At 36.7% G+C, this 16,441-nt stretch overlaps 1 protein-coding gene across 2 annotated transcripts in view; it reads left to right on the top strand.

Moving 5' to 3' along the window:
- The window catches only part of NR3C1 (nuclear receptor subfamily 3 group C member 1), a gene marked incomplete at its 5' end in the record, with an annotated part of 106,289 nt that overhangs the window by 67,976 nt on the left and 21,872 nt on the right, over window positions 1–16,441 (top strand). The window contains one exon of one of the 2 annotated variants that reach the window (XM_084252294.1): window positions 15,542–15,708. In XM_084252294.1, coding sequence (XP_084108420.1) covers window positions 15,542–15,708 — 167 coding nt within the window. The remainder of the gene's footprint in view (window positions 1–15,541; window positions 15,709–16,441) is intronic. The other variant, XM_084252295.1, reaches the window with a different exon arrangement.

Here is a 16,441-nt window from a genome sequence, read left to right as displayed (position 1 = left end):
CCCAGTGCTTGTATAAATAAATAAATAAATCTTTAAAAAAAAAAAAAACAACAAAAAAGAGTCCATCTTTGAAAAAAAAAAAGAAAAGTACTGAACTTTAGAACAATTCACATGTATTTTTAAAAATGTAGTCAACCCTTTTTAAAATCTGTATCTGGAGAATGCAGGGTATTTAAGCACATTTGGCTGTAGTTTCTGTGAAAAAGGAGTTCTGACATCCTGTAGTTATGATAAACATAATTGTTCTAATTTAATCTACCACACAGTTAGGATAGCCAAAAGTTTATTGATGGTGTATGCTAAAAATTTAAAAAGCAGTAGATTTGGAATCCTGAATTCAAATTTAGACTTTGTATCCCAAGACATAGTATACAGTCTTGGGACTAACTCTAGCATTTCTGAGTCTTCGTTTCTGCAGCTGTAAAATGGGATTAGTGATAACTACTTTCAAGATAATAATGAGGATAATGCTGTATCTATCAAGTGCTAGCACATAAGAAGTGCTAAATAAATTATAGCTATTATTAGATAGTGCAACTGAATGTAAAATTATACTTTAGTGGCCTTACATTGAATAACTATTTTTTACTTTATTAGTATGAGAATGAACATTAATTTACAGTCATCATTCTTCCTGGTCAATAGATATAAACCTTGCATCTATAAAGGATAGTGCTAGTCAGCTTTCTGGTTAAGGATATGTAACACTAAGTTCACTGTATTTAGATGTTACATATTTTCTGAAACAGTACAACAATCACTATTCATATCATTGTATATTATTAACTGAATACTTTGAGCAGAGTATTTCAGAAAAATTAAATACCTCTCAGAAAACTCCAAAGTCTAATAAGTCAGTCAAACATATTAACACGCTTCAGAATACCTCCAAGCGAAAAATGGTTTTCTGAATATGCAAAACACTATTTGTTCTCCTAATTCGTATGGTCTCCATATTATTTTATAACTTAATGGGAAACATAACATTGTCTTAATTTGGAATATGAGTGTGCTATTTTAAGATTTAAGTCACTATAACATAAACTTAATAAAATGAAAGTGACCTCAGTGCTTTCAAACCCGTTGGCTATAGTTAATTTTTATTCCATTGTAATATCAAGGATAGTCAGAAGAGGGAAAAATATTTTTTAAAGATTTATTTATTTATACAAGCATTGGGTACAGTCAGAAGCACAGGAGGGTAAGAGAATTCACCAGAGTCGGAGCGGAGAGCAGAGCAGGCAGACTGACAAAGTACACTGCTGAGGGGAGCAGTGGGTGACAGGAGAGGTCTGCATGCCATGTGGGACCCTCGCCGGTGGCCCGGGATGGAACCAGCACTACAGAGGCTGCAGGCAGCTTCGCAACCCAGCACTCAACTGCTGCGCCATTGGGGAGGCCCAAAACAAATTATTTTTTTATGTTAACTTTTCCATATGACTATCTACTTGATGACTCATAGTCTTTTAAAAACTCTTTAGTCAAGTATTTCTCAGCAGTTATAAATGATAGTAAATGTCCAAAGCTCCAGAATTCAAAAATGGTATGATTTACTTAAAGCTAAAATGAAGTACAAAACATCAACATAATGACGTAATTGTAAATTAAACTGCAAACCCAAAATAGACCATAATGGATGAAATCTACAAAGTAGACATAATGACTGACACCAAAGAGGATCCAAATGTACAAAATACAAAAGTTGTGAGTAAAAGCCCAAATTCAAGCTTACAATGTGATTATAAATTATCTAATCACAATAGTATTTAGCTATTAGACCTGCTGCTGAAGGCACCTACTAAATAGCACCATAGTTGAACCTGCTTAATAAAAAAAATGAGCAGATAGTGCCACCCTAATCCCTATAAAGTCTAGTAAAACCACAAATCCATTGGTATATGAGAGAAAAATCAAGTAATAAAAGACCTAAAAATCTAATCACAGGGTAGATGCAAGCTCAAAAGAAAAAAACTTCCTCAGCAATCAGTTTCAACCCTGGACATATAATTAGCTATCTGGTTAGAAAAAGAGTAATTGTACCATTGTCTCAGACCTATTCTTACCTTCTTTGAAGATGTCACATTCACATGTATTCTCTCGGAGGAAACAGCAGATGGAAACAAAATCAGGCTTCATTTTAGAAATAACTATGTAATGAAAAAGTTTTCCCTCATTTTTCTTGCTGCTCACTCTTGGTCTTAGCATTCTGTTTGCCACATCCTTAAAATCCTTGTCACTTAATGCTAACGCAGGCCTGAGCGAACAGAACTGAGGACATGCCTGAGAAAGCGCTTGGGGTCTGCAGTCCTCATCCTACTTTGACTCTTGGTTTGAAGAGAGAGAGATGACACAGATGTTAGGAACTCAGTTTCCTCAGGCAACGATCAGACTAAGAACTGATCCTTCCAATGGAAAGAAAGGCAATATTTCTTCTGATACATGTTAGATTGGACTTGAAGGAAGAAGTAAATAGATAAATAAGCAGATAAATAAGCAGATCCGGATCAAGGTCTTTCGCAGATCAGAGTATATTCTTCCCTACCTCTAGCCCAGACCCCACCTTGAGATGTGCAGCTTCTTGGAGTTTATTGCTTCTTCTTCTTTTTTTTTTTTTTTTCCTTTTTACAAATAAGGAACTTAAGCCCAGAGGTATTAGTGACAGGCCATTGGTGACTTAGAGATTTGAAAAAGACATCTTCTCCACAAATATACTGAAAATGTTTATATTACAGTAAAATGATTTTGTTGTTCTAACCCTCCTCCCTAAGATGAATGAGTATAAATGATATATAATTTGAAAGGACAATTTTAATATATACCTAAGTTAAAAACCTATAGGACAATTGCAAAATGCAGTCTCTTCTTTGTCTTGCTAAGTAAGGTAAGTGCATCCAGCTAAAACCATTTAATGGAAATAATGTGAAAGCCTTTCCTCCCCCCCCCCCAGTAGTTTTCTATTTAATTTGAAAACTATTCCATAGCTTGTTAGCAAACAAATCAGTAATCCTTTAGCTGATGGAGGGATAACTGGTCAGAAAAATAGAATCATCTGTGCTGCTGAATATTTACATTTTTCCTGATGAAAGGTAAGAAAATTGCATGTCACTTTAATATGTAAAACCACCTTTTAAGGTCAGAGGGAAAAAATAAAAGTAAATACTGACTCAAGCCAATTACTTGATCTGTATAGTCCCTGGCCTCGAGTCTGTTTTCAGTCTCTTTTTGGACTTGTGTTGAGTCAAAGTATTTTTTAGAGCTGCCTCGGAATCACAGACAGTGTTAACCTCAATTTTAAAAAATAAGGAAACAAAACAAATTTAAAACAAAAAGATAGTTTAGAAGTTTTTAAAATGTATTTCTGGTCCCTATTAAGTTTTCTCTTTTTTTCTACATTTGATGTTAAGGCTTTATGGCAAGGGTTTCTTAACCTCTTGACACTTGCCGCTGGATAATTCTTTGTTTGGGAGGGAGGGGCTATCCTGTGCACTGTGGGATAGTTGGCAGGACCTTTTCTTCTCACTAGACAGCTATAGCAGTTCCCCAGTTGGGACAATCAGAAATGCCTTCGGACATGGCCAGATGTCTCCTGGGGGGCAAAGCTGCTCCCAGTTAAGAACCACTGCTTTATGGTATTTGAACAAAAACTGGTAACCCCAGTGAGAATACATGTAATTCCATTTATAGTTAAAGTTAATCCAGTTGTAGCAGCTTTATTTCCAGCTTTAATTCCCTTCATGTTAATTAATGTTTGTTCTGAGGCAATAACGTCCTTTTTAACTTTAGTTTAAGTGGGTTTCTTGCATTTTACTATAAATTTAACTACATTCACTTAAAATGAAGTTTAAACTTTACAACCATGCCATTGGGTTTGAAATACTTGATGCTCTCTATTCCTTTCTCTTTGGGGGAAATCTCCAACTGTGTTGCCAGGTACAGTATTGTTCCCATTTAGAAGAAACAAGACAGTTGAAATTCAGAGAGATTAAAAGGTCACCAGACTAGTACACTGTGAGTTAGTTTATGATTTCTAGCCTTTATGAGAGTCAGTTTATTTTATAATATTTAGAAATTTTGCTTAAGTAACATTGCTGTATGTTTCAGATGTGTATTATTATAAATCCATCTTTCAGTATGTAATTGACCCCCTTTACACAGTTTACACACACCCCCTTTTTTTGATAACCACTAAATTGGTCTTACAGTCTAAGTTTGTTTTATTCATTCATTTGGTTTCTCAATGTACCACATATGAGTGAAATCATGCTTTGTTTGAAAATACAACTATTTTTTTTTCATGTATTTTTAAATGTTTTCTTACATCTTTGTTAGTTTTTGGATAGTATTTGATTTCCCTTCCAGTGTGGTCCCCATAGTTATCCTACCACTATAGCACCTATGATCCATCACCACAGACCCATGTGAGCTTCCTTCCCCTGCTGTAGGCCTTCCCTGTGCCTTCCCCTGGTGTAGGCCTCAGGTCTGTGGTCAGCTTGCAAGTTTTGCTTTCTTCCCTCCCCCCACCACACACACGTTGTTTGAGTTCTCTATATTCCATATATAAAAACCATCTGATATTTGTCTTTTCTTTTGATTTGTTTCACTTGTTTCTTTTGATTTGTTTCTCTTCGCTTCCATCCATGTTGCCGCAAATGACATGAATTTCTTTTTTGATCATTGTGTAGTATTCCACTGTGTATATATACTACATCTTCTTGATGCATTCATCTGTTTGGGGGCATTTGTGTTGTTTCCATAGCTTACCTATTCTCAATAGTGTTGCAATAAACATGAGTGCAGGTTTCCTTTCCAATTAGTGTTTTTTAGTCTTTTGGGTAAATTCCAAGAAATGAAATCGCTGGGTCATATGTTAGATCCATTTTCAGTGTTTTGCGCAACCTCCACACAGCTTTTCATAGTGGCTGAACCAGTTTGCATTACACCAGCAGTGTAAGAGGGTTTCTTTTTTTACCACATCCTCACTAGCATTTGTTGTTTCTGGTTTTTTTAAATATGGGCTGTTCTCACAAGTTTGAGGTGGTATCTCATTGTGGTTTTAATTTGCATTTCCCTGATAATAAGTGATGTTGGACATTTTTTTTCATGTACCTGTTGGCCATTTGCAAATCTTTGGAGAATCGTCTTTCTCAGTTTTCTTTATAACAGCAATTCTGAAAATGTAGTCATATCCCCTGGTTGTCCCCAGGACCCTTTCAGAACTATTTTCATGGTGATACAGAGACAGTACTTGCTTTGTTCATTGTGTTGACTTTTGTACTGATGGGACAAAAACAATGAGGAGGAAAAAAACTGTTGGCATCTTAGCATCGATTATACACTGTATTCACTTCCCATGTACTCACAGCTAAAGGAGAAAGTCATTCCCACTTCAGAATATCCCTAAGAAACCAAAATATTAATTTTTCTAAATCCCCACTCTTGAATATACATGTCTTGTAAATTTCTATCCGTGTGACAAAATGGGAAGCAGCAAAAAGTACTTATGCCACAGATACCATTTAATGATTATCTCAAAGAAAGGCATACATAATACTGTTTAATTTGTGAGCTGGACAAGCCTCCTTTTTCATGGAATACCATGAAACCGTCTCTGGTTTTCAACTTTGGGTATTTAGTAGATGTATTCTCAAAACTAGTTGAAGTGAGCTTACTACTTTAAGGAAAACTGAGAGTAGTTGTTGCCAATTGATAAAAATTAGAGATTTAAAAAAATTAGAATTTTGAAAGATTTGTGTCTGCCACGGTGAGCCTGTCAAGTGTGACTCTCATTGTATAATCAACCGTGTCAACATTTGGAAGATCTGTATAACTCAGTGAACCAGTATTTTCCAAATGAGTAATGTTTGAGAGTACAAAATTGGTAATGGATAAAAGAGCCATTCAAAGATCAAGATAGAGCAATAGATTTTAATGTTACAGAGTTTAAAGTGTTCACCTATATAATTTCAGATTCCACATTGCAATACTAATCCTTTAAAAACATTAATTGTCAAATCTGGGTGTAGTGCTGGGGGAAAAAAAATCTAAAATTAACTTAAGCTTCTGGTTCACAAGACTGTAGCACTTTTCTTTCTTTGGGATCCTCCAGAAGGAAAGGTAGAGTTTGGGGAGGGAGAAAAAATTCCTGGAGGTTGAGGAGATACAGATATTGACCAGTGCTCACCAAGTGTATTTGGAGCACTGGAGCACTGGATCTCGGATTTGTCCATATATTTGTCATTTCTCTTCCTAGTAATACAATGTCACGAGAGTTGGCTAAAAAATACTCTGTTACTCAAACCTAATTAAGATTCATAATCATTTCAGTAATGCATTTCATGCATGGTATGACTTGTATATGGGATCTGACCTGTGTGTCGTCACAATGTCTGACATTCAGGTGCAGGAAGTGTCTGCTAAATAAAAGGCTGTAATTTCTCTGCATATTCTGTGTACTTCCATACTCCAGCCATTACTGTCTATCCACGATACTCCATTAATTCATTGTGGCTTTTGTTACAAGAGAATTAAGTAGAAAAACTTAGCTTTTTGCATTAAAAAACAAAAACAAAAGCATATCTCTGATGTAAACCAGATAATCTCAGAAATGACTTGTGAGATTGTGAGTGGGAAATAGCGTTCAGGAATTCAACTGGAACAAGGCATTTTGTTCCTATGACTCTTTACGATATAGTGTATTTATAATAGACCCTCTTAGCATCTTCAGAATGTTTGGCACAACTGTAAATACACACTGAGCAAGACCTGGACATTTTAGCTTTTCCATTCAAAGGCGCTGTAATATGTACTTTAATTATGCTGTGCCTTTTGCTTTGCTATGCATCCTTATTTAAAGGTGGTGATTCCTTATGGTTTCCCTTTGAATTCTAGCCATTTTGTGGCACCCTAGCCTTTTAGCAGTATCATAGGGGTCACTTTTGCAATTGAATATCATTTTGCATTTATCCATTTTTCTCAATGTTCTTTATAAGCCATTTCTATTCTCGCATTTATGTGGCAAAAGCAGATTTTTTTCCACTTATGTGTGTGGTATACATGGCAGCTTTCCATGTACTCAGTTCTTATCTGATGTAGCCTAGAATGAATGAGGACCTGAAGGAATGCCAAAAGCCTGACTTAAGTTTCAGATTCTTACATACAGTCCTGTTAGTCTATTTGTTCATTAAGTTTAACTTTCTCTTTTGTCATCTATAGCTCACAAGTGAGTGACCTGAGCATATTTTGTGTATGTGCTAATAATATAAGTGAGAATTTGGGAATACTATGTTTTAAACAATATTGCCACTTCCCACTAATACATGCTTTTCATAAAATATTCAGATTTCCTGGAAAGGAAAAGAATGACCATCTATTGAGTGTCTTCTCGATGTGTGAAACTTTCTGTTTTCTATTGTTTTAACAACACAGGCAAATGATGTCCTTCTAAGTTTACTGATGAGGAAATGGAGGCTCTAAATACTACATTCCTTCCCAGTGTCACCAAAGCTTTTAAGTGGTAGAGCTGGGATCTGAAACATGTCAGTTTGACCACAGATAGGCTCCCTAATAAACCTCTTACTACTGTGTGACCTCATCTATGGGTGATGACAGCCTTTTCAGTGTTGTTGAGATGATAAGTGAGATTGTAGTCATGAAAGTTTAAAACTCAGAAATATTACAGCATATCCTATTTAAAAGTTTAAAATACGTAACATATGTAAATGTTTATAAATGTATGTTTAATTGTCTGAGGAGACATTACAGGATTAACCTTTCAAATCTTTATTACACTCATTTTCCAGCAACTAAATATGCAAACAACTGGTTGGTCCCTAAAAATAGATGTCAGATGACAGAGATTGGCTGAGCAGGAATAGGAGCATCTTTTGAACAGAAGCCAAGGAAGTTTTTGCTTCCCTAACACACTGCTCTGTTCACTCACTCCAAAACCTCCCTACTTCTCCATGAAGCTGGCACAGAATAGCTCCTCTCCATTAGTCCCAAGTTTCCATTAATCAAGGGTAGTGTGTGCCAGACCTACAGCAGAGTCATTTCAGGTTATTCTCTTCCCTGGCAGGCTTTCAATATGTACTTAGCCCAGTCTCCCAAATCTAGCAGAGAATCAATGCCTTGTGATAAGGAAGGAAGCATCCAGAAAATCTTCTTGATGGTGTTCAGGGAACAATGTGAAACCTTGGGGCCTATTCCCAGAAATGGGGTGGTGAACACTGTCCTGTTGACTGGGCCTCTTAAATAAGCAGAGGGTGGCAAGGTGTAGTAAGCTTCGAGTGTAGACGAGCTTGCATCTGTTGGCCTACTTAAAGTGATGTTTATAAAAGGAGTTGTCATTTTATAAATTTTAACATTCCTACAATAGAACAACCGGTAAGCTACTTAACAAATATAATTTCTAGCCATGTGATAACCAAAGCAACTTCTTAAGTTCGATTGCTCTGTGAATTAGTTTAAGCATGTTTACAATTGAGATTTAGTACTCACTGCCTGAAATAAACAAAAACATGCGGTGATGAGGGATGACAAAGAGGTAACACCCAACCCTACTTTTATTCCTTAATGCTATCATTTTTAGAGAATAGGCAGATTAAGAAAGTTTTAGGAAGTGGTAATGATAGCTTTATGAACTTTTCTTATATAGGTGATAAATAACACACTTTAATACCTCGATTATTCAGAATCAACAGATTGCTAACATCTGTGGTTTTGAAGAACATATAACCAAAGAAGGAATGAGAAGTCTTTAATTAGAAACACTTTGGCTACATAGTTTAGTTTTGGTTGTAAAGCTAGAGTCTCAGATGAAAATTCCTTAGGATGCTATACAGGAAACCATGTATTGTTAAGTGTTTTATTAATTGTTCTCCAGCATTATGAAGTGTTCATTCACCTATAAAAAATATATGAGCAAATGTGGTAAAGTGCAAAGAACTGGTGAATGTAGGTAAAAGGTATGTGCCCATTATACAGGTGTTTCAATTTTTTTTAAATTGAAATATTACTCAGTTTTTATTTTATTTTTTAATGAAGTAGCATTGTTTTACATAATATTTTGACAATTTAGGAAGTTTCAGGTGTGGTCACTATAGCTCTCCCACCACCAAAGCATCCATAGTTTTCCATCATAGTCCATTATTTTTGTTTTTCTTTATTTTTTTATTAAGGTAGTACTGGGGCTCTCCTATTGGGTATTATCACCATATTTCACCACCAGAGACCATTCTGTTTCCTTCCCTCTTTGTTTGTACCTCTTCTCCATCCCGCCCTCTCTGGATGCTTTTGTTCAAAAGTCACTTATCAAGGATTAGTTTATAAGATTGTCTTATCTGACTTTTAATTTAATTACTTTATATTCCACATATTAGTGATACCATCCAGTATTCATCTTTCTCCTTCTGACTTATTTCACTTAGCATTATCCCTCAGGTTCCCTCCATATTGCTGCAAATCGCATGAGTTTATCTGTTTTGATTGCTGAGTAGTATTCCAGTGTGCTGTATACCACATCTTCTTAGTTGTTTCCATAATCTAGCTGTAGAAAATAGTGCTGCAATAAACATGGAAGTGTAAGTTTCCTTTTGAAAGTGTTTTTAATTTTTTTTTTGGAGGGGTAGATGCCTAGGAGTGGAATTACTGGGTTGAATGTTTAATGTTTTGAGTCACTTCATACTGCTTTTTGTAAGGACTGGATCAGTCTGCATTCTACACCAGCAGTGTAGGAGGGTTCCCTTTTCTCCATATTCTTAACGACACTTGTTATTTCTGGTCTTTTTGAAATGGGCCACTCTCACTAGTGTGAGATGTTGTACCTCACTGTGGTCTTAACTTACATTTCTCTAATAAGTGATTGTGAGCATTTTTTCATGTGCCTGTTTTCAGTCTGTATGTCTTAGAGAAGTGTCAGTTTAGTTATTTAGCTCATTTTTTCAGTTGGGTTGTCTTTGTGTTGTTTTATGAATTTTTTGTGTATTTGTGATATCAGTTCTTTATCAGATGTATGATGTGCAAATATTTTCTCCCACTCAATAGAGTGTCTTCATGTTAGTTATGGTTTCTTTCATTGTACAGCATCTTTTTAGTTTCATGTAGTTCCAGCTATTCATGTTCTTTTTTGGTTTCCTTGCTATTGGGATGGATCCCTGAAGGCATCACTGAAACTTATGTCATGAAATGTTTTGCCTATGTTTTCTTCTGTGTATTTTGTGGTTTCAGGTTTTACATCTATTTTGAGTTGATTTGGGTGTATTATATGAGATCATGGCCTAGTTTCATTCTTTTGCAAACAGCCGTCCACTTTTTCCAACATTTATTGAAAAGGCTATCACTGTTCCAGTGTATGTTTTTGGCTCCTTTGTCATATATTAACTGTTCATCTATATGTGGGTTTATTTATGGGCTCTCAGTTCTGTTCCATGGTCTGTGTGTCTGTTTTTGTTCCAGTACCAGGCTGTTCTAGTTACTACAGCATAATAATACAGCTTGGGGCCTGGAAGTGTGATATTTCCATTCTCTTTCTTCATCAAGATTGCTTTCGGTATTCAAGGTCTTTTGTGATTTGTATGAGTTTCATTAGTATTTGCCCTAGTTCTTTGAAATACACCATTGATTTTTTTTTATTGGGATTGCTGAGCATGGGAATATTTTTCCATTTCTTTGTGTCATGTTCTGTTTCTTTCAACAATGTCTTAGTTTTCTCTCTTAATTTCTTCACTTTGCTTAACTGTTTCAATTAGTTTTTCCATGGAGTCTTGAGCATTGTATATGTATGTCATCTGCAAATAATGATAGCTTTACTTCTTTCCCAATTTGGATCCCTTTTATGTCTTTCCCAGTCTAATTTCTCTAGCTAGAACTTCCATGTTGAACAGCAATGGTGACAGTGGACATCCTTGTCTTGTACCAGATCTTAGTGGAAGAGCTTTCAGGTTTTTACCACTGAGCATATTAGTTATAGATTTGTCATACATGGTTTCTATTATGTCATGTTCCATTAACCCCATTTTTCGAGAGTTTTCAACATAGATAGATGCTGGTCTTACCAAATAGATCTACTTGCTATGATCATACAGTGTTTAAATCTTTCTTCTTTTTTTAATCTTTTTATTGATGTGATGAATTGTGTTGATTGATTATTGGATGTTGAACCATCCTTGTGTTCCTGGTATGGCTCTCACTTGGTCATAACATATGATTCTTTTAATGCATTGTTAGATTTGGTTTGCTAGAATTTTATTAAGGATTTTTGCATCTGCTCATTAGAGAAATTGGTCTGTAATTTTTTGTGTGTTGGTTTTGGTATAAGAGTAATATTAGCCTCATAAATAGTATTTCTAAATATTCTTCTTTTTCAGTTTTTTGGAAGAGTTTGGCCAAGATAGACATTAGTTCATCTTTGGAGTTTTGGAGGAATTTACTTTTGAAGCCATATGGTCTTGGACTCTCTTCGGGGGGTCGGAGTATTAATTAATGTTCTAGTTTCCTTGCTTGTGATTGATTTGTTCAGAGTTTCTGTTCCTCCCCTATTCAGTCTCAGATGATTGTATAATCATAAGAATTTTTCCATCTCTTTTAGGTTATTTAATTTGTTAGCATATAGATGTTCTTAGTAGTCTCTAATTATCCTCTGAATTTTCTGGTTCATCTGTGATTTCTCCACTTTCAATTTTGATTCTATTTGAGATTTCTCCCTTATTTACTTGGTGAGCCTTTTAGGGGTTGGTCTTTTCCCCCCACCCCGCAAAGAACCAGCTTTTGGTTTCATTGTTATTTTAGACTTACTAATTTCTATATCATTTACTTCAGTTTGGATTATTTTTTATGTCTGTTCTTCTACTGACTTTGCATTTGTTTTTTCTAATTCTTAAAGTTGAGAGAGGTGTTTGTTGGTTTTTTGTTTTGTTTTGTTTTTTGAGCTCCACTGTCTTCATGGGGCCTGAACTGCTATGTATTTCCTTCTTAGTACTGCTTTTGCTGTGTCCCTTAAGTTTTGGATGATTATGTTCTGGTTTTCATTTGAGGTATTTTTAATTTCTTCTTTGATTTTTTTTCATTATCCCAGTAGTCTTTCAGTAGTGTGTTTTTCAGTGTCCATGTATTAGAAGATTTTCCTACTTTCTTCTGACAGTTGACTTCTAGCTTGCTATCTTTATATAGGTCTAAGAAGATGAGTAAGTTCTCAATCTTCGTGAAAGTATTGACATTTGTTTTGTGTTTCAGAATGTGGTCTAGAGAATGCCCCATGTATGCTTGAGAAAAAGACGTATTCTGGTTTTTGGAGGTGCAGTGCCCTCTGTATGTCTGTGAGGTCCCTGGGGTCTAACTCTCTATTTAAGGATATTGTAGCCCTGTTTATTTTCTGCCTAGTTGATCTGTTCAAAAAAAGTGAAAGTGGGGTGTTGAAGTCTTCTGCCACAAATGTGGTTTTTAATGTTTTCAGAGTTGACAGTAGTTGCCCAATGTATTCTGGTGATCCTTCACTTGGTGCCTATGTTAATGAATATTAGATCATCTTAATGTGTTGGTCCCTTTATCATTTATAGTGACCTTTCCTGTCTCTTGTTACCTTTTTTAATTAGAAATCTATTTGTCTGATGTAAATATGGCCGCCCCTGCCTTCTTTAGAGTCCCATTTGCTTGTATGATTGTTTTCCAACCCTTTACTTTTGAGCCTATGTCTTTGGAGTTTAGGTGTATTTCCTGGAAATAGCAAAAGGTTGGATTCTGTTTTCTGATTCAACTAGCTATTTAATTGGTGAGTTCAGTTCATTTACAGTGATTATTCATAGGTGATAGTCTGTTGCTGCCATTTTATTCTTAATTTTTTTGGATTAATCTGTTTCCTTATTTAGTTCTTTTAGTGTGTTCCTGTTTTCAGTTTCAAATGTGTAGGCTCCTTTAAATGTTTCTTGGAGGGATGGTTTAGTGTTTGCAAACTCCTTGAGTTTCTCTATACTGACCAGGCCTTTATTTCTCTCTCGAAGCTGAAGGGAGTCTTAACAGGATAGAGGTTTCTTGGCTGGTAGTATTTATCTTCAAATTTTTGTAACACATCACTACATTCTCCCCCTGCTAATAGTGTTTCTTCAAAGAAGTCTGATGTTAGCCTAATTAGGGTAACTTTATAAATTACCTGCTTCTTCCCCCTTGCCAGCCTTCAGTATTCTTTTTTTCACCCTGATTTTTGGAACTTTCACTACTGTATGTCTTTGTGTTGATCTTGTTTTATCCAGGTATGTAAGTGTTCTTGTGTAGACTCCCTGGATTTGTACATTTCTTTCTTTCTCTAGGTTCAGGAAGTTTTCTCCATTAATTACTTTAAACACATTTTCTGTTCTTTTCACTCTTTCTTCCCCCTCTGGTATTACCATTATTCTTAAGTTCCCTTTTCTCATGGAGTTGATAGTTCTTGGAGTGTTTCTTCATTCTACTTCTGCAACTTTCTCCTGAATTTTTCACCTCCTGTATTTTTTTTTCTTTTGAAAACCTTAAACTTCATTTTTGTCTTATTTAGAGTTTCATTTTATGTCTTCAGCTCATTGATTACCTTGCTAAGTACATTTTCTTTGTTTTTCTGCGTTTCCTTCCATTTCTTGAATTTATTCATTGTAATTCTAAACTCTGTATCTGATAGGTAGAACATAACTTCCATATCTATGAATTGGGATTCTGGGGATTGTTCTCTCTCTGTGTTGTAACATTTGCTTAAGGACTCATGTTGCCATTTTTTTGGGTTTTTTTAGCTTTGGAACTCAGTTGCTGAATGTGGGGTTTCCTCTAGGCCTGTCTCCTTCTCCCTCACCGGCCAGGGTTCTCAGCTATCTGGGAGAGCCACTGACAGGGCCTCACAGGAGGTTGGCTGACTCCCTGGTGTGGGTCCAGGATCTCACCAGTATGTGCAGGTACTGGTGGGGATCTTGTGAGCAGTTACATGGCCTTTGTAGGTCTATTGGGGCTCTGTAAAAAGTCATAGGCTTCTGCTGGTCTGCGCAGGCACTGATTGGGTCTAATGGGAGGTTTTGAGGTATACAAAGGTTGTGAGTTCTCTGGCCAGTCTGGCACCCTTCTAAACGCAGGTCCTGGGTCTCAACAGTCTGGGCAGACACTGGTGGGCTGTCACAGCAAGTTGCATGGTCTCTGCAGGTTTGGGTGGGTACTGACCACATCTCACAGGTCACACGGTCTCTGGCCATTCTGGCACTAGCCTTGATGCAGGTCCAGGGTCTCACTAGCCCCGTCAGGAGCTGGTGAGGTCTCACAGAAGGTTATGAGGTCCCTGCTGGTCTGGGTGGGGGCTGGTGGCTCGTTCAACTTTTCTGAGTTTGAAAGTTTTCATAACTATTTGGGAGAATATTGGTTTTTATGCACTAGCAAATCATAGACCAGCACTTGTGGTGAGAAGTCTGCAAATGAAAAAATCTAGTAGGGAAAGAAGATCCCATCCTCCGTCTCTTTCTCAGTATGAGGGGAATACCCATTTAGGAGGAATGACAGAATGGTCCTACTGTTGTAAGATTAATACTTTTTCCAGTCTTACTGTAAGCCAAGTAAGAGGGGCATCAAAAGGAAAGTTTATGGGCAAGTCTTTTCAAAGCAAAAAAAAAAAAAAAAAAAAAAAAAAAACCACCCTGAAGTTTAAGCTAGCATGATATTGGGAATGAGATATGAAGGCCCAAACGCCAAGATTATAAAATATTCTAACTCCAGTAGAGGGCAGGGGTAGAATTGTAATGAGATTTCATGATTGAATTTAGCAAGATGTCTGTATAAGATCTTAAAAAAGGGGTAAAAATTGATATCCTAAACAATTTTGAGATAGGCGGCATCTTTGTGGAGTGATTGGACACGTACTAGGTCTTGATCATGGTGGCACTTACACAACTAACAGAACCCATCCACTGGTACTCTTATAGATGATGTATTGCTAGTGTATGTGGACTTAGGTTGATAAATGTGATTATAAATATAAATCCCAAGCAACTAAAAATTATAAATTCTAAGTGAGCCACAGTTTCACCATTCTTTTTTTTTTTTTTGGTAAGATTTGTTTATTTATCCATACAAGCACTGGGCACAGTCAGAAGCGCGGGAGGGTAAGAGGATTCACCAGAGCCAGAGCGGGGAACAGAACAGGCAGACCGAAGAAATACACTGCTGAGGGGAGCAGGGGGCACTGCAGGAGAGGTCTGCCGTGCCATGTGGGACCCTCGCCAGCCAGCCAGGATCGAACCAGCGCTGCAGAGGCTGCAAACAGCTTCACGGTGCGGCGCTCCACCGCCTGCGACACCAGGGGAGGCCCAGTTTCACCATTCTTTTTAGGAACACCTCTGAAGAAATTACCTCACTCTTATTTTGTAAAAAGAATATCTCTTGAATATATTTTAATAGGATATTTTAATGCCTATGAGTTCTTAAAGCCACAGTTCAGTGTGCACATGCTCACTGTAGATTGAGAAGATGGGCAGAACCATAGCGTATGTTTCTCCCACAGCCATGATGTTATGATCCTAATGCTGCTTGCTTTCTTCTTTAGCCCTGGAATGAGACCAGACGTAAACTCCCCTCCATCCAGCTCCTCAGCAGCAACAGGACCACCTCCCAAACTCTGCCTTGTGTGCTCTGACGAAGCTTCGGGATGTCATTATGGGGTACTGACTTGTGGAAGCTGCAAAGTATTCTTCAAACGAGCAGTGGAAGGTAGTGTGTATTTTGAAGAGTTTTATTTTTCTCTATTTGGTTCCTACTTACGTGCAGGGCTAGAAGTCAGTAAAGCCGGGAGAAGAGAGCGACTCCTGGCTCCTCCAGTGAGTGAAAAAGAGATTTTAAAAAGATACTAAAAAAGTAACAAGTAGAACTAGAATAAAACAGGAAAAGTTTGGTCTAAGAAAGTGCTACTTTTGTCAAATGAAATGTTAAGTTTGAGTGGTAACATAATGCTCTTTGTATTAGAATCATGAGCTTTAATTCCCATAAGCTGATCTTAAAGCCACCCTGTAGTCTAGTGTGGAGAAATGAGTGACAATGAGATGGAGAAGGGGGAGATAATTTCATTAGTGTTTGGTTTTTTTCCTCCTTTTGCCCCAGAGATTGTGATGAGTTGTATAAAATATGACTTTAGTCCTGATACCTGCCCCCCACTCCTGAAGTACAAGATAATGAGAAGGTACAGAGGTTATAATACAAAGGAACAAGTGGTAAATAAATTGCCTGAGGGCGTCAGGAAAGAAGGTATTTTGGAGAAGGCACTCTATTTTAATATTATATTGATAGAAACTTCACCCTTGTTAGGGATTCAGCCTTCTGACAAGGGAAGAAGGATCCTCTTCTTAAAGGAGAAATTCATTCCATAGCAAATTATTACCGGAAGTCACTGTAAAATTTTCTGATATTACCAGTGAATCCTCTTGGAAGAAATCATTATGCAGTTTACTTA

This window comes from Talpa europaea (genome assembly GCF_964194135.1).
Source record: "Talpa europaea genome assembly, chromosome: 13".
Taxonomy (NCBI): Eukaryota; Metazoa; Chordata; class Mammalia; order Eulipotyphla; family Talpidae; genus Talpa; species Talpa europaea.
This window is presented reverse-complemented; position numbering and strand designations above follow the sequence as displayed.